Below are 19592 nucleotides of genomic sequence, written 5' to 3'. Positions count from 1 at the left end.
CTAAAGCTGCTGCTTACTATGAAGTATTATTGAATTACGTATTTTTATTTTTTGCAGACAAGAGTCCATGAGAGTACTGACTCTATGTAGTGACACTCCCCCGGGTCGCTGAAGGCCTGCTCCCAGTCTTCCGCGATCATGCCTCTCCCTCTGTCTACGGCCCTGTTGCCCATGAAGCCGTTTTCTAGGACGCCAGCAAAGCCGCCACTCGATGCCCGGCGCCCCAGCGGTGAGCGATGCCCTCCTGTAAGAAGGAAGATGTTCAAAATAATAAGGAAGGGAAAGGTGACGTTTCATGAAACATATGCAGCCCAATCTACAAAGGAGAGCAATGCCCAGATGCTGGCATTTCTGTAGAGGGGTAAAAGACCTGAGGTCAGCATTTCTGTCAATTTCCTCCTCCCTCTCAGGAGGCAGGGTGAATGACTGTGCATGCATACCACACACGGGAAAATATAAATTTTTATTCCGCTTAATTGTCCTTGATGACGTCCTCCAGCCATGAGCTCCAAGGTGAATCTGAGTGATGTTGGTCACAGGTCGGCACTGGAGTACCCATCCTTACAGTGTTACTCTGATTTCAAAATATGACTCAGCATAAACCAGAGGAGATGACTCCTTTCTTCTTGGACGACGCCCAGATTAACTCATTGAGGCATCGCGGTCACAACGGTGGACAGACATCCAAAAGCGATTTTCTTCCTCCCCATACACTGCCACAAATTGCTCAGCGCTTGTCAGAATAAAAATATGTATGGAAACATCAAGTAACGACCGAAGAGTAACTGGTGACATTTCCAAATTCTGTGATGCCTTAAGATATGAGTTGTATTTGCTCTGTGATTACGCTCTTAACTCAAAAGACTTACATGTCAAATCAATTTTACTCACTGAAATAAGTGGGGATGTCACTAACCGGCTCCAGCCTCCTCAAAATGTTTGTTTTGCATATTTTAATCAGTAAACTAAAACTATAGTATTGACTAAATATACATATTAAATATGATTAAACAGAATGTAAGGAAATGAATAATTTGTGCTTGAGTGTGAGTGCTTTGGCCAGTGGGGGGCAGTATAATACAGTGATCCAGTCACAAACCAGGAAGACTTTCACAACTACTCTAATTGACTTGTTACCTGTGATAAGTCGCTTTTGGGGTTTTTTGCAAAGAAAATATACCTGTCAGTATTGTATTTTGTCAGGCTACGTGTTGTTGCGCTGTTTGTGTTTTTGCTTGTGTCGAAACACTGTGACCATTGATGCTATTTGTCAACCCCGTCTATTTCATGCGCATGTTATTGTTAGACTGTGTATCTTTTTAATAATAGGATCAATTTGAAATCAGAAGTCATGGAAATAGTGACAGCCAAAGATAAATACTATTATTCCATTTATGTTCAGAAAGGATTTTGGTGAGGGAAAAATATGCTTGCAATATCTTTTAAAAAAAACTAACGAATAATTTGGGACGGAATGTCCATTTGGCAAGAAAGTAAGCACACTTAATATGTTATGCTGGGCCATGAGTTTGACACATAAGCTCTAAATCAAATCCATTAAATTCTGTTTTTAGAAATACATGTACTTCCAGCCTTTTATCTATTTGGGTTAAAGAGCATTTTTCATAGTTTGTTTTTATTATTTATTTTAATAACAACGGCTGACAAGTGGGTGGCACAGGATGATGTACTAGCATCCACTGATGCACAGCCTTGACATCAAGGCTCTCACATATACAGCTCTGGGAGAAAAAAAAGGAAGAGACCACTACAAAATGATCAGTTGATGCCGTCAAACATCAACAAAACAAATCTTCATTGAGATGCGAGGAAACTTGTCATTTTCTCGAACTGTCTATCACAAATGATTGTGACACAAACACAGCAAGCATCTTTAGTCCCAAATTTCATCCTTGAGAAAAGCTGAGAAAAGTAATGAAAACACTTGGGGGGTTCAAAGAGTAAACAAGTAATCATCCCCATCTCACAAGGGTGCAAATCTCTCCCTGCCTCCATCACCGCCGAAGTGATTTGTAGGGCTCAACCTATAAGCCGTCAAATGTACAATAAACATAAAAAAAAAAACTAAGAACCAGCAATAAATTACCCTCAGCCTTCTTTATGGAAGTGCAGGACTTATCTGGTTAGCGCCGCGCTTACTTGCCCTAAGGGCAGCCTGACCTTGCTACGGAGCCAGTCCAGCAATCGATGAAGTCACAACCCCACTGAGAGTTTACAGCATGCTAATCACACTACCGATTGAGTCATTTCAAACGCACACCGGAAGTACAGCGACGTGTTGTGCTGCGCAAGTGATACATGTGTGAAGGCTAACTATTAAATGTGTGAATGTGTGTGCAGTTTGCTACTAGTCCAACCAACCAACCAATCAGATGATGGTAAAATGATGATGTTGCGGACCAGTGAACGTGCCTTCTAAAGTCCATCCATCCATTTCCCGAACCGCTTAATCCTCACTAGGGTCGCGGGGGGTGCTGGAGCCTATCCCAGCCGTCTTCGGGCAGTAGGCGGGGGACACCCTGAACCAGTTGCCAGCCAATCGCAGGGCACACAGAGACGAACAACCATTCATGCCCACACTCACAGCTAGGGACAATTTAGAGTGTTCAATCAGCCTGCCATGCATGTTTTTGGAACGTGGGAGGAAACCGGAGCACCCGGAGAAAACCCACGTAGGCCCGGGGAGAACATGCAAACTCCACACAGGGAGGCCGGAACCGGAAATGAACCCGGTACCTCTGCACTGTGAAGCCGACGTGCTAACCACTGGACTACCGGGCCGCCCCTTCTAAAGTAATTCTAAAAAAAATCTGATCTTTACAAAAGACAGTGCCGTTGCTAACACAAAAAGTCATACGCGGGATCATTCGTATGTCAAGGCACCCCTCTATTACTGAGGTTGTAAATGTAGGTTCGGCTTCCCGCGACTGCTTTGCACACACATACTGCAGAGTTGCGAGGCGATACTTGCCTGGGAGGCCCAGGTCTTCATCACCATACTCGGCTTGGGCCGCAGCCTTTTCCAGGTTGCTGAGTGACTTGCTGCGCGTGCGGAAGTTCCTGAGCAGGCTGCGATGTTCCTGATAGGTAATAGGGGGGGTCTCGGCGCTGATGTGAACGGGGCGAGGCGTGCCGTAGTAATTCCCTTCGACAAACAAAGCGAAAAAGCAATCAGTCACCCGCAAACACTGAAAATAAATATCAACACTGATACACTTTCTGAAGATACGAACCAGATAAGGAGAACTCGAGTCACATGGCTTGTTGAAATATCCATTGTTTAACGGCCTTTAACACCACGACACCGTTGCTAGTATCCGTCGCCTGTCTACAGCATTTTGAATTAGCATTAAGTTAGTACAGTTTGGTAAGACATAAGCTGTATGGTGTTTGGTTAAATACACCATGTGGAATTCTCTTGGTTTCATGTTTACTTTAACAGTAAATGGGAGTTGCTTAAAGCGACCGCTCATTTTTGAAGAATTATTCTCTCTCTGCCCACCTACTGCTTGTTATATATTAAGTTGTCTGCCGCTATCTAGCATTCATGATGCAAATTTTTGCTAAAATTAAAAAGAAAAGAAAAAAAATGCAGATCGTCAGCCTATATCTTGAAATACTCTGAAGGTGGGTCCTTTGTAAGTCAAGGAATTACCAACGTGTGACTGTCCTGAGACTGAATTATGTCCGGTACAGTGAGTTTTAGCAAATTCTTTCAGGCTCTGAAGAAAAAGTCACCTTATATTACAATATTTTAACACTGCTATGAAATGGGACAAAGCCTCTCGCCTCGACTGCTTAGCTCAAGCCGAGTTTCTGTCAGTTTGAAATGTGTGGCAGATAAGGTGCACTTCGTTTATTGCTCTCATTGAAACCTCATAAATTATGGATGCTAATAGATGCGACCGTTTTCATCATGGTTGGCCAAACCGAAGATGGAAACTTGCAGGGAGTTTGTGGATTCGGCTACGAATGGACACTAATGCAATGGCTTTCTTACGATATCAAAACAATAAGACAAATGATTGGGTATTTTTTCATATCTGTCACGACAGTCATAAAATTACTCACCGCATTTAAATAAGAGAGACTGATTAGTATTTTGGCATTCATACATTGTTTGGATATGGTCTGTTTTTATTTGTCAGCCTGAGCTCAACAATATTTTCCCGTCTATCATTAGTCTTTTGTAGGCTATACTAATTTAAACAAAGACAAGCTGAACTTCCTTAACGCTGCACATTATGGACCAAACCAGTACCTGAATCATAACCTATGCTGTGTGCATTTTCTGTGAATTTGAAATTATTTTTGAAAAATAAATGGATGGAATTCTAGACAGAATGTTCCATTTTAATCTGATTCATCCATCGAAAAATAATTGACAAATGAAAATTGAAAAATGTGCAGTTAATCCACGTGGTTGGAATCGCGATTGGCCTATCTCACTCGTGGATGATTGGAATCGGCAGCTAAAAAAACCTTGACCGGAACACCGCTCATTGCTGGATCTTACAAGTTGTTTTAGAAAATGAAACCACAGTATATAAAGCCACTGTGATCCGGAAGTTATGCATGGGTAAATCAAAACACTCATCCATAATATTGTTAGAATTGTGCTCATTTGATTTGTAATAGGATAATCCATTTTTGTGGTGAGAATGGAAGGACTTGAAACCCCACACAGGAAGACCGCAGTCGAGATTTGAACCCCAAACCTCAGAATTCATAGGCAGAGGTGCAAACGAGTTCACCATGTTGCCTCTGTGATGCCCGTACCGCTGTAAATTAATCAAATGTTTGCGTTGTGGAGTGCTGACGTGAAGCGATTAGAGGCATGATTTGTGCCGCTGTGGAATAAAGCGGTTGCGGCCTACCTTTAAATTTGCCGCTCTCCAGCAGCGCTCCCGACTCCTCCAAAGAAAAAAACTCCTCAATGGAGACAAAGTTATAGTCTGTCCCGGGGATCTCTCCCGCTCGAGGCGGTCTGGTTGTACCTGGGAAAGGAAGACGACATGAAATATGAAGTGGAACATCGAAGTAATGAGGCTGGAAAGGCTGTAGGCTCTTGCGCGGATAATGTGCCAATTAATCAAGGCAGTGTGCTTTTATCTGCGGGTCATAAATTATCGCAGGGCCACTGACCTCAGTGTTTAAGACAAATAGCAATTCAGCTCTAAATAGTGCCAAGACCATGTTTGTCTGTTGGTCTGAGTGGCTTGACACTTGGCTTACATTTGAAACACACATCAACTCTCTTCTCCTCAATTTCAGTTTCGGCTCTCCCCGTTGAAATCAATCTCGCCATGGAAATAAATCCTCATCAACGCATTCTGGTAAATTGCTTCTTGTTAAAGCCGTGATAGTAACAACCTTTGCAGGCAAAGATACACCTTCACAAAGTCTCCTCCACAGCTCGACACTATATAGAGTGCCGCCATCTGCTGCGTCACAAGTGCTCCCTTTAATAGGCAGCATTGTGAACTGCCTGTCCTCCCTGATTTATAATTGCTCCTCTTTTCACTCACGCAGACAAATTCACTGGTCCGTGTTGAGCTACAACCAACCACTCGGTGACAAAACCCCGACCTATTTTTGCTCTTTGCTCACCCTGCATACCATCACCTGAACTCTCTCTTCATGGAGTTTTATGCACCTCTTCATTCTCAAATTCTGCACGATTTTCGGTCAATTTCTTTCTGATTTTCTGATTACCTGGAATACCATCCGACGAATAACAAAACTCATCTCATTCATCAGTATTTCATCTTCGTCGGAGATACTGTACATAATTGTTGCACCTGTGTTTAAATGTTTTGAACCTTTCATTCACCCTGTGCTGTGACATAATGTAATATGTAACTACAGGGAACCACAATGACCACAAATATTGAGATTCTGCCATTAATTGGAACGAATTACAATTGTCATGAAAAAAAAGTGAAAAAACAAGAGATCGGGTAAAAATTAATAAATAAAGGGTTGGGTTATTTAAAAAAAATAAAGAAAAAAGCTAAACCATCGTGCGGGGGTGCCCATTACGTCGATCGCGATCGACCAATAGATCAAAGACTGGTCCCGAGTCGATCCGAGGGGTGTAGAGGGGGAAAAAAAACCAACAAACATTTGTATCTCTGTGCATGTTAGTAATATATGTTTTGTGTTAATGCACACTACACCCTAATCATTCTATCAGTCTCACTTTCGCAAAAAGTATTTTAAAAAGAAAAGAAAATAAAGCAGGTCATCTTTAACCTACAGTGACGTGTGACTGTGTCACCGGAAGTTGTTAGCGCTCAGCAGTCTGCAGTTGCAGCTTGTGATCAGAGTTGTTGCGCAATATCTTTTATCGTTATCATTATTCTCATTCAGAGTTTGTTTTGTACAATTAACCGAGGGGACGAGCAAAGAATGGGAATCTGGAGGGCCGAGAGAAACATTTTAAAATGGTACGCATGAGCTACGATCGTTAACAGGCTGCCTAAGTGTGTCGCATCCCTCAGTGTCAGGCTATTGTTCATCATGGCATACGTGTGTACGTGCGTGCGTGGGTGCGTATGCGCGCGTGCGCGGTAACGGGTCGATTGCAGGAGGTTGGTTGATTGAAAAGTAGATCTTCGGTCCAAAAGGTTTAGGCACCCCTACCATAGTGGTTTCCGTGAGAAACGGTGGACAGATTCCAAAAGAATCTTGGAATGAGTCAATTCTCAAATGCCGAAGCACAAATACGCGGAGAGTTCGCTCCACTGTATTCTGCTTTGTTTGACTGTGCTTTTTGTTTCCAGTCTGGCGTTGGAAATGAGAATGTGTTCTCAATGTCCTTAATCTGGAGAAATAAAGGTTTAGATAGGAAAAAAAAATAGAAATAAAAAATTTAACATGAACAAGTTGCAAACGGAGCGTATGGGGTGTGAAACCTCTCATAACTTCAATGAAAAAAGTGTTTCCCTCCTCAAAGTCCAGTCTGCTTGACTTAGTAATCATTTGAACAAATCAAAGAATCAAAATTGAGCTTTGTTGTAATCGCAGCATTTTGTTCTTGTCATGAGTCCCAGATCGAGAGCACAGGCATCAACAAACAAAAACTTTTATGCTGTTCAGGCTCCCAGAGATGCAGGCAACTCATTTAACAAGGCCTTTTGATTCTGCCAGATCGATGGGAATTGAATGAAATATTAATGAGGCACTGTGAAAGTCTTTCTATTGCCGTTGAATGATCAATGATCTGTCATCACAATTGAGCTTGGCCTGAAACGGGGCGATGAAAAAACAGCACCACATTATTACAAGACCACTGAGGTAAGGCGCTAAAGCAAACTGTTTATAGTGCTGATGTATATCTGGCAGTCGGACAAATCTGCGGAAAAAAAAAACAATCCAAAAAATCGGTTTCATTTACTGCTGCACCTGCTATACACCTCAGTTGAACTCCAGACGAGTCATTCGTCTCCCAAGACAAAATCACCCTGAGCCTGTCCCGTTCTCCCAGGGGCGCACATCTGATGTTGGGGCCCAACACCCCTGCAGCCAATAAAAGTGATGAATGTGCCGCTGTCCTGGCAGCAGCTCGCCATACAGAAAAGAAGAACTTGGCAACACACACACAGACTGCTCGGTGGACACGTGCATTGGACACACAAACATTAGTGATCATCATCAATCCCACCAGTCTTCCTGAAGCTATTTTTGGGTGGTAACAAGAACTGCTGTACATTCTGTAAATTCCAAGTGCTAACTGCAAAAGTTATTTGCAGGGATTTTTACGGAGGAAAAAAAACCCCCAAAACCTCTAGACCCTTTTTTTTTTTTTTTGCAAAAGTACTTAAGTAGAAGTATATTTAGATGTAAAACAAACAAACAAACAAAAATGGTAAAAGTAGAAGCACTGACACAACTTGCTTTGTGCCTAGGAAACAGGTCAAATGTGTACACAAAAAACAAATGTGTGCCAACAAAACACTAAATTGTATAGTATATCATGCACATGAAATACTAATTTGGGCCCACAAAATAGATATAACATTGGTACAAAATCTTAATTTGCACCCATGAAAAATGTATAATGTGCACACAAAAAAAAATACAAACGACTCAACTGCACTCACAATAAGTGGGGAACATGTATGCACAAAATACTAGTTATCTCCAACGAAATACCATAGGTGCACAAACTATATACATTTGTGCAGAGAAAATCCTAATTGGTGCCCTTAAAATCAGTATAGTGTTTGCACAAAATATCAAATCGAGTCTACAAAATAGGTAAACTGTGTGAACGAAATGAAAAGTATGACGTATACGTACAAATGATTACCGGTACTTTCTGCCAGCAAAGAAGGTAGAACATGTAGCCATTTCACGTCCGCAATATTTGGCCTGAAACAGAGTTAAGGAAGAAAGATGTCGGAGGAAATGTGCAACAGAAGGCTCATCTTTATCACCGTCTGCTCCTGCCCTCGGGCTTATTAACACTCTTCCTGATCCACCTGCTGATACTGTCGCTGATTATAATGTTTACATTCTGGCTAGTCTTGCAGCTTGTGCTTGTAGAATATATCAAGGTTGTTTTCTGCTTTTGGGAGGTAACACCCATATGTGCTCGCTTCCTCCCCCATTATGAACTAGGCTATAGTTCCAAATTGTAGTTTGTACAGATGTTTTTTTTCAAATGTATGAATAGCCATGCTTGCATGAAGAAATGGATTAATAATCCTGAATTCATGTTTGAGGGTAACCGGAAAGTGTTATTTTTGTTCTATACCTCTCGTTCACCTGAGGAAACGTCATCAAATGTCAGTGTGAAAGATGTCCTTTCTTCTATTTTTATGGCTGTCAAATTTCAAAATGGGTCAAATTTGACCCAAATAGCACATAAGGGTTCAAATCCGACAACAAATCCCCATGACGACATCTGACGTGAATAATTTCACTCTTCCCCTCCGGACAAACACAACGTCTCCAGCTGATATGGCACAAGTCTGGCACTCATTATCTATGAGCCCTCCTAAGAGATATATATGGCATGTCAGTGCTGACGGGGGGAGTGCAGGAAGGCTTTCAGGACGGATTATTGACATCTTCTCCATCCCCTGGCCGTCCCTGTGGATGCTACGTGCCGATCCTCTGGGACAGGAGTGTGGTAGAGATTGATGAGGTAATTACGCAAAAGTCTGTCTCAACCGGCAGACAAAGCTGCCCGTCAAGATCATCGCACACAAACTGCTAATGACGAGCGCCGCAGTTGAAAAGGCCAGAGACGCTCTCTCGATTTCTCTCTCGCTCTCATGACAACAGAGCCTGCATACGAAAATAACTAAATGATGATGATTCGTATCTCAGACTGTAATTACAAAAGTCTTTTATGGTGGAGAGGTGAGACGCCTAGGGCCTCCAGACGATGACTTTGCTTCAGAATCGGGTTCACGTGTACAAATTGCAGCCATGTGGAGGCAAACGTTGAGGAGGGTGCTTTTGAGACTGCAGACGGACAGCAATGGAGGTTGACAAGAAGTGTTTTGTTGTACCGCGTACCCGAAAAATCGCATATAAGCATATTAGGTCACGGATGGTCAAGTCAAGGACCCAACGTTTGCGATACATGCTGTCATTCTGTCTCGACTCAACTGCACTCACAATAAGCGGATATTAAACTGTTTTTCTAAAAAAGACTTCAAGATGTTTATTGCCATTCCCAGTTGAGGTTTACTGTCAAACTAAACATAAAACATAAAGAGAATTACAACTATTTAAAACAACCCAATAACTTTGCCTGAAGAATGTTCTTGTTAGCTCAATGCTAACACACAACAGAAAAGGCCATTGACAGTGTAACAGACAGATAGTGTTATAGCCCTGTATGCCAGCGGTCCCCAAAAAACAGTGTGCGGCCTGCTACCAGTCCATGGGATGTTTGGCCCCAGGCCGCACAGAGATAAACCCTCACACGCACCGCCATCAACCCTCCCCCGCACCGGCAATTACCTTCGGAAGGTGGATATATGTCAGCCCCTCCCACAATTATCCGCCAACAAGAGAATATACGTCAGCAAATCCTTACACCAGGCCCCACTCCCATTGCCGATTATCTTCCGAAGTGCATGTGTACCACCCCCGCCCATCGGTGAATGTCTGCCGGTACGCGAAAATCATGTACTTGTATGGATTGGTCCATACCGGAAAATAGGCTGCAGAAAAAAATGCTGCAGACCATTGCTTTAAGCAATGGATATTTGAAAACAGATGATGGAGCAACATATTGTCACAGGCATATACTATATTTCCTCTGCGAAAAGCGGCTACTCTGATTGCAGCATGCTGAGTCACTTTCATCATTTGGGTCTGTATGACTATATTACACCGTGTCTGGTTGACCAAGGCAGGCACACCAGTAGAGGAGCAGCACAATGAATTGAATTTTAGCATTAAATCATGTACAAGCTGTTTGATCCTTTATATTCTATTGAATTGTCGTTGTTATTGTTTTTATAACATAATATTGTGTGCTTGATTCTTTACTAACCCTTTCATGCACCAATAATGATAACCTGCAACTTGATAACATGGTAGGCTGTCCACTGTCCTTGAAAGGGTTATTTTTATATATATATATTTTTGGAAGGCTGGAACGGATTAATGGCATTTCCATCCACTTCAATAGGGAAAGATAATTTGAGTCAGAGGGCAAAGTTAACTTGCATCTCAAGGCACCAGTGTACATTTTCCTTACACAACGTCATTTCACAACAGTCGCTTTTCCGAGGCCTACTTCCCCAAGAGTTTATTTGTAGCGTAACATGGATTCGCTTGATTCTGTCATTCATTTCCATTTTTATCCAAAGAGCCTTTGTAATTCTATTTTCTGGATCAAAGCACGATGTCTCATGACAAGCCTTCAGGGAAGGAGATGCTCTTAAAATAGCAGACAGGTACAAAAAGCACACCTTCAGGAAAAACAAACAGGATCAAATACTCTGAAGGACTGCATAATTACTCAAGACTTTTCTTTCCTTTATCCAGTCACGTGTGAGGCTCACGAGGTTGAGTGAACATGCCGGCCGTCCATTCACATTCGAGAGTGCTCATTAATGTCACGGGTGAGCTGGCAGGGAACACATACTATGCAAACAAACAACCATTCACATTTGCATTCACAACGATGGACTATTTGGAGCCAGGGTGTCCAAACGTATTCTTTCTATTCCTCAGCTGAATCCCATCTCCTGAATCGGAACTAAACCAAAAGCGTGACAATACTTCAGGATCATTCATGTGATATGGTCACAAATTGGACCTTGACACGAAGCATAAAGTGGAGGAAACTGTATGATCATTATTCTCCAGAGAAATTCTATTAATATTTAAAGTGTCATTTTACTTCTGTCACTGCAAGCTATTGATAGTAGTAGCGGCAGTTCCCCATCATTCGCGTCCCCCAGTTTTTCAACAGCCACACTTCTAACATGGACATGTCAAATATTGTTTTAGTATTTTTCACAGGCCGCTAAAAACAGTTTAGTGTCTTAAACAAACCTTGCTGTATGTGTTTGGAATGTGGGAAGAAACTGAGTTCTCGGAGAAAATCCATGCATGTACGAGACGCCTTTTTAAACTAAATTTCTAGTTTTACATTGATAAATTTCACTTTTTAATGTGAAAGGTTTTGTGAAAGCTTTCAAAACAAAATGAAACAATTCCTGACGGTCCATGTCAATAGCCAAATCATGTTTGTGCCTTACAAATCAAAGTTACTACCTACGTAACTATTATATAACTACATTTGAACTTGATAATCTATTACGGTGCATAAAATTATCATGATAAAGGGTTCCGGCCTTCCTGTGTCGACTTTCTGCCCGGGCCTGTGTGGGTTTTCTCCGGGTACTCCGGTTTCCTCCCACATTCCAAAAATATGCAGCACTCTAAATTGTCCCTCGGTGTGAGTGTGAGTATGGATGGTTGTTCATCTCTGTGTGCCCTGGTGATTGGCTGGCAACCGGTTCAGGGTGTCCCCCGCCTACTGCCCGAAGACGGCTGGGATAGGCTTCAGCACCTCCCGCGACCCTTGAAAGCGGATCGGAAAATGGATGGATGGGTCTCATGATAAAACATGAAATGCATTACGTAATAACTTGATCCTGAACTTTTTTTTTCTGGTGTGGCCAGAAATAGGCTTCCGTGGGCTTCCAGTTGAGGGATATAAACGTCCATGGTAATGACGTAATGTGAGTACCTCACTTCCAGTTAAATTTTGGATCTGAACAAAAAAATAAATGAAATTCAACCAGGTGACTCGGCATACTTGTACTGTATGTCAAGGTAAAATGTTACTTGCATGAAATGTTTATGTTCGTGTTACGCTAAAATATATTTTCTCCAAATAAAGTTAAGTTCTCTATTAAAAGCCAATCTTCATTTTTTTTTAATTCCCGCTCCTTTAATTGCAATAAAAGAGTGACAATTCAGATAATTCCGGTAATTTTGCAGCCCGACTGCCCCCTCATCTACCATTCTGCCCTTCGAGAGCGTAAATACAACTAAAAATTGAGGAACGACATACAGTACAAAAGGTCCTGAAGAGGGCCACAGTGAGCCAGTGACGAATCCTCTCCTGCTACATCAAGCCCAGCGGCCTCATCCTCAAAGAGAATCCAAGGAAATGTGACTTCTCTATGAGCACTTGTGACAGTTCCCAAGCAGTTCCGGGATCAGGAGAGTGTGCGTGCATCTGTGGTATCAGCATGACAACAACAGAATCTTACAGCGTCATGTCAACAGATCAGAGGATTAGGCCTACGCACTACTTGGGGGGGAGGCTCAACCAGCCTGGTTGTCACTAAAGGAAAGTGTTTGGAGGCGAGGCAGGGTCAGCCGAGGCGCCATTCTGGTATACGGCAACATTGTCACCACATTGCCAAGCGGGTGTGCGCAAACGAATAGTTGGAGAGCTTGTTGTACGTTAGGGGAGATGATCAGCTGCTTACTGCGTCACATGACCCACTTGCTGTCCTCACGGGGAGGATTAGAAGACGCTCTGTGCTTCCATAGAAAGGTTAAGACTTCTGGCACACTAGGTGGTCTATCTTGTCCACCTAACTGGGAGAAAAATAGAAGCGGACATGCTAAAAGGGAGGGAGACAAAATGGGGCCGGGGGGAGAACCAAGTCATCTGTTATATCCCCCCTCGGCCGTTCCCAGTGATGTCGTACATTAGAGGAGATTAGGATCGCAACAGATGTAGTACAACTAGCCGCCTTTGGCTGCCATTGTACTTTGTACATGATTTCATTTATGAGCATCCAAATTACATTGCCTGTGCAACCGCTTTCCCAAGGGGCTTATACAAAGATAGTTCATACACAGCTTTACAGCCACTTCACAAAAAGAAGAAGGGGGAAAAAATGTAGCCTGGAGCAATGGGTGATGACTGAAATGGGGAGACAGCCTCTGAGAATAAACCAGTGCAAAAAACAAAAGTTGCCACGAAAATGTTCCAAATGACCATACTCTTTGACATCGCTCTAACTTTATGTCACTTGTACTGTTGTGGTTGTGACATGTCTAATTGAGTTGAACAAGCAGGCTCTTATAAGCACTGTAGGAGTATCTTTTTTTTTGTTCTTATTTTATTTCACTAATGCAAAATTTGTTGACTGTGTTTAGTTACAGAGGCATTAGGAGAACATTGATTAATTGGTTGATTGACTGATTCGTACGAGGCAGGGACAGTCAAGGGTTTTCTTGATCAATGAATATTCCATTGTAAGGAGAAGATTGTGTCGGGTCATAAAAACAGCGGGGGTGGTGGGGGGGGGCGCATCTGTCTTTGGATAAGATGTATTGTTTGCAGAAACAAAGAGCAACAAATGTGAGCAGGTGTGACACACCGGATGGCAGCAAAGGAGACAGGAAAGAAGAGGGACACAAGAAGACCATCTTCAGTCTTCGCCAGGAGCTGAAGCTCTTTTCTCGACACTGTCACTGTTTGGCTTTTACTATTGCCTATTTATATTTTTTGTAATTATGTTAGTCTATTTACTTTATTAACTTCTGCAGAAGACAACATGCCATAAAAAAAGACATACAGTAACTTGAGAGAGAGGCATCAGGAATGACAAAATTGCTTACTGTTAAAAAAAAAACACTAAAAGGTTAGGTGATTTTTTTCAGTTACCATTAGCTAAATTAGCACGAGTTATGGAAGACCATTGTTTTGATGGCATAAAAGTTGAGCTAACGCTAGCTAGCGCCTGATCAACATCATGCGACATGAAACTTTAGGTTTTACAAGCACCGTATAAGTTAATAAAAGAGTAAAACTATTTCATGGAGAGATTATTTTGTATTATTTTTTTTTTTAAAACAACCATTAGTACTTATACCTAAGTACAGAGTGCGAGTACTTATGCCACTTGCACTGCAAGAAAGCATACAGTGCCAAAGCGGCAAAAGTTGACAGTTGAAACAAACGAAAATCACAAGGAAGACACATCATGCCAATCCAGAGAAAACAGTTTTCATCCCCAGGAAATCAAACATATGAACGCCTCATGAAATGAATTGTAAAATACATTTTGTAATAAGCAATGTTCTCCCGCACACTAGTCTGGTTGCATATTGTAGAAATGCACCTTCAAAGACCTAATTTCAACTAGCTGAAACACTGCACAGCATTTGTTGTCCTTTCACCACTCCCGAAAATTAGACTTGATCGTGAAGTATGATGATTTAAATTATTTAAAAATGTTATATTTCCGCCATCATTCATTTTCCTTAAACAAAACAAAAGCAATTCAGTTTTAAATTCAACCTGGAGTTCTGCCACATCTGGGAAATTTGGAATATTCCACCACTGACACGGTTCACAGGAAGTTGCATCAATCAGATCCTCTGTAGGCCATGAAAAGGCCAAAAGTAAGTTCACTCGTTTATTTTTCTGTGTAGTTGATATTTCAACTGGGGTGGGTAAAATCTCAGCACAGTCCTGTTTGTTTTTGATGTTATTTGTTCATTTTCAATTTTTTTAATCACTCTAATATGTTTGGTGTCATCATGCTTTTAGTTTAATTGTCACGTGACTACAATGTTTTGACAAAATCTTTACTAAATACTCAGTCTTGTGACTTTCAGTCCACTCACATGACCAGTTTCAGCACAATGGAACAATGACTTTAAAAAAATGTCAGTTAACCGAAATGGGACAATTCCAAATTTGAGTAGTTCAAAACTCTGTGTGTATTGTCAGATTTATAGTTGATTTGAAACATTTGAAATGTATTTTTATTTTTGGAAGAATTACAACAAGCAAATGTCACAGATTCATGGATGGAAGAGACTTTTTATGTACAGTCGGTTGGAAAGAGGGCCTCGAAATAAAAGGTGTTGCATAGAGAGCGACACATAGATTGAAGGCAAGATGAAGAGCATCAAGGGGGACTTACAAGGTACAGCTCGGAGGAAAAGGTTCTCTCGGATGACCTGCTGAAGTGTACTGTCCACCGAGCCGGGTGTGAAGCACTTACTCAGATACAACCTGAGATCCTTGCACAACGTGGCGCCTGAGGGAAGGGCAAAGAAAACAAGCATGGTGTCAAGAAAAAGAGAGGAGGTAGCACTCACATAGAAAAAAAATCATAATCAGAGTGATGAAATGTGTATTTGGCTAAGAAGACGACCAATCAGGAGTAAATTGGTGTGCGCTGCCGCAACACTTTTAATGACGCTCGGCTTTAGCACTTTAGTGCCTTGACTGGTGTATTCACACACGGCCATTTCAATCTCCACCACCTCGCATTGCACCTGAGAATCCCATGCGTTTTCTTTGCTCCCTCATGCATACCAAACAATCTCCTGAAGTTAATTGCCGCAGACTTCACAACTGAGGCTTTCACCGGGGGAGGTAGAGCCAATCACCTACGCCTGCAATTCATCTCTCTGATCACTTTCTATCATCTCAAGCGCTTTACACGCTCTGTTGACAGGCCGCTTGGCGTTATTGATGGACTGAGCGCATCTCCGAGCCTGTCAGTCACACTGACAGACGACGCTTGCCCTGCAGGCTGCCGCTGCGTCTTGCCGTCTGCTTTCGGTGGTGGCAGACGGAATTCACTGAGCTATTAAAAGAAATGTCGGAGTGCTATATGCTTCGAAGTTGAGGAAGTCATCTGCATGCATGTGAGCGCATGTTTGTATGTGTCTGCGTGTGTGTGTGTTGGTAACCCACCCGATCACGATGCCGCCCTCAATGAAAACTTCAAAAAAACAAATAGCTCCCTTAAGATTTCGACAGCAAATCAAGTTTTCTTCGGTCTATCCCTGAAAACATACTCGAAAACATGCATTTTGCAGTCAACCGTTGTAGCCGTTATTTAAATAATGAAATGTTTATTAAGACGAGTATATCATTAAAGGATGGCACTTATACGAGCTATAAAAGATCTGCTACACACTCAGGTCATTACTGCTGTAAATCAGTTATTACTCCAAAATAACCTTCAGCATAGTCAGCGCCTAATGAAGCTGAACCTCATTTGTTTTAAATTTTACTGCCCCAGCTCCTACTTTTCTTTTTTTAATTACAGCGCACCTTTTTATATTTCCCACGAATACGTTTGATTTACTCAGGCAGTTTCTCAATTGCATGCTTGTCCATTCTTAAGCCCTTGTGAAAGGTCATCAGTTGCGACCCAAGTACTGTTCCAGTTGAAAGTACGAATAAAACAAGAACGGATGGTTTACCCGGATGTTGTTTTTGTCAGCTAGCTTAAACCAAGGGTGCATCGGTTGTTTTTTGTGAATGCTTGGCTCGGAAAATATCTCAAAATGCATTTTATGCTGCGAGGTATCACAGAAACATATCAGAGTTCAAGGGGAAGTTCACAAGTATACGGCCGTTCCAATTTATAATGAGACTCGCTTTCTAAGTAGACCATTGCCACGTACGTTCTTAGTAAACGTGTACTTTGCGTGTTTTCGAGACCATACTCTGCGTTCTTCATATTGAGAAACGACCTCAAGCAAAAACGTAGTGGCGGGTGTTTCGCTATGAACTGCTCTGCTTGATTACCGTAAGCATATTTATCTGGATTAATGGGGCCGAGGGAAGCAAGCTGAGGATGTTAAATCGCATGCTGACCCATTGCTCTGAATGAGAGAGCTCTAGTTTTGATTTGGTTTTTATGCTACCATGATAAGGAACTTGTTGTTGGATGCTGCTCACAAAAACATCAGGGATAGTCAGCTTTTGGATGAAACTTCAGGAACCTAAAATATATTAGAAACTTTACTCATTTGGGATTGTTTTCAGCCCCATTGGCCATGACATTCTTTGGCAGCGCTTGTCATGTGCCCCTTCATCGGCAGCCTGTTTACAGCAGATCCGTTCCTGACTCCCTTTGCACTACTGCAGCCTTTTGGCCGAGGTATGTTCTTGAGCAAAGAACATCGGCGCAATTTGGCTTCACCGTTTGTCTACGATGCTGCAACCGCAAGGAGCTTAGCCCCAGAACGGAGCCGGCCCACCGACATCCACCCAGCGGGGAATGCATCCCGGAGGAGGTATGGAGAAAGACGAGATATGGCAATGGAATGAAGTAAAGTTAGGCAAAGACAAAGACAAAAGTACAAAATAAATCTGACAACTCACTCGCAAGTTTTAGTCCTTGTTCAAAATAAATTGGAGTGTGAAATAATTACAGGTTAAGCTGTTAACTGTCAATCTTGACACTTAGAAGTTGGCAAATGTAGAGAACATATACATTGCTAATTAAATGCTCTACGATGGTTGTACTGCACTCATCAGGAAAAACAGACCTTGTTAACACAGTGAATAATAATAATATATAGTAATAATTGGATTTTTCTCAATCAATGAAAGCAGGCACTATCTTGCTATAGTGAGAGCGAGCGCGAGAGTGAAAGAGAAAGCGAGTGTGAGCGAGTGAGTGAGTGAGTGAGTGAGTGAGAGAGAAAGAGAGGGGGCGATTGGGATTGTCCGAAAAAAGCAGCAGGCCTCTCTTCGCCTCCTCCTCATCAATACCGATTAATTGTCTTATCATAAACACACCGGCTGCGCAGGGATAGCTGGCCAGCAGCTAGCTGGAGGCTGGAGGTTAACAGCAGCTACACAGTCAGAGTGGCGGCGTAAAGTGAGAGTAACACAGGTCTCTTTGTCTCTCTCAGACGGCAATGCTGATGAATGTTAATTACTGTCGAAGGTTTTATAATTATAGATTTAAGTAAATACGTGTACTGCTGTAGTCTTTGTCTCAAATATGTAAAGTATAAATGCTCTTGACATATTTTAAACATGCTGGTACCCACATACACTTACACGAAAATTCCTTGCAGGGGGGAGCCAACGCTGCATCGCGGTTTTTCACTTATTGCGGCAGGGTCCCGGTCCCCATTAACTGCGATAAGTGAGGGAACACTGTACTATTATTTGAATTATGGTCGTTTTTGTTTTATGTCCATTTTGTTACAGTTGTGATTGCTGTTAAAGTGTCCTAGAAATAAATTTGACGAGAGTTGTCGAGTTCAAATGTAAGTTGGTAAAACTCATAACGCTGCCCACGACTTCCAGACTTGAGCTGAGTAAGTTGGCCTGATAGTTTGAGGAAGGAGGCACCTCATCCATCACTGTCAATGCAACACGCAGTTCCTCTGGCAGCGGATGGACGAGCAGGCTTCCGAAATGATCATGAATGCGCCCCTGGCCAAATCAGCTATCAATCAAGGCGGCAAGGCCACGGGGGAGCTACGGTCAGGTGACACTCCGCTGACATATTATTCCGCTTCGAAGCGGCCGCGGCATCCGTTAGCCGTGCCCCGTGTTGTTATCGTCAAGGACCCTTCCCAAATGACGGACAACTATATGGCACATCACCCCTGTCACAGGGTAGTCAGTCGTGACCTCGTCTGTGCACGCTGACCGCCGATCGCCTTGACACAGCCACGCTAATTGACGAGTGCGGATCAACATCGTCATGCTACAGACGGCGGATTTGGCCTGTGAGGGGGAGGAGAAAGAGCTGCAGTGGTGTAGAGCAACATTATGATGGATGACGGGTTGGACACCGGAGTGACAGATTGTTTGGGTGCAGTCTGATGAAACAAGGGCAATAGAGCACAACTGTCAAAGCACGAAGTCAATAAAGCACAGAGACAGTGAAAACTCGTGCCATCCTCAGTCATTTTTGTCCATCTTTTCTCCATTTTTTGAGGTGGGGGATTTGCCCATCATTTTGCTTGTGGCTTGTGATCGGGATAGGTTCCTGCTCATCCTCAACCTTCACGAGGCCCAACTCAGTAACCGATGCTTTTTGGAAAGCGGTTGTCAACGAGAGGGTGGGTGTGCGGATGACTGTCGACTGGAAACTGATTGGCATCGGGGTCACTAGATGAGTGGTTGAGGGGTACGGACTACCAATGTCTGTCGGAAACCTGTTCAAAGGCTTGTGCAAGGCTACGTTCACACTGTCGGGCGTGATGCTCAATTCGGGTGTTTTGTTAAATCCGTTCAAAAACAAACGTGACTTCTAATGTGAATGAAGTAAGTCCATGATGTGACACGC

At 42.6% G+C, this 19592-nt stretch overlaps 1 protein-coding gene across 1 annotated transcript in view; it reads right to left on the bottom strand.

Annotated features, from left to right (window-relative positions):
• magixb (MAGI family member, X-linked b) overlaps window positions 1-19592 on the bottom strand; it is an 86832-nt gene that overhangs the window by 42477 nt on the left and 24763 nt on the right. The window contains 4 exon segments of the mRNA XM_086123681.1: window positions 82-244; window positions 2993-3166; window positions 4899-5018; window positions 15459-15575. Of these exon segments, the coding sequence (XP_085979807.1) occupies window positions 82-244; window positions 2993-3166; window positions 4899-5018; window positions 15459-15575 (574 nt within the window).

Source organism: Hippocampus guttulatus, chromosome 1 (assembly GCF_054856545.1).
Source record: "Hippocampus guttulatus isolate MCC_2025c chromosome 1, RoL_Hgut_1.0, whole genome shotgun sequence".
In the NCBI taxonomy this organism is placed as follows: domain Eukaryota; kingdom Metazoa; phylum Chordata; class Actinopteri; order Syngnathiformes; family Syngnathidae; genus Hippocampus; species Hippocampus guttulatus.
The sequence above is the reverse complement of the archived record's forward strand: the minus strand, read 5'-3'. Positions and strand labels throughout refer to the sequence as shown.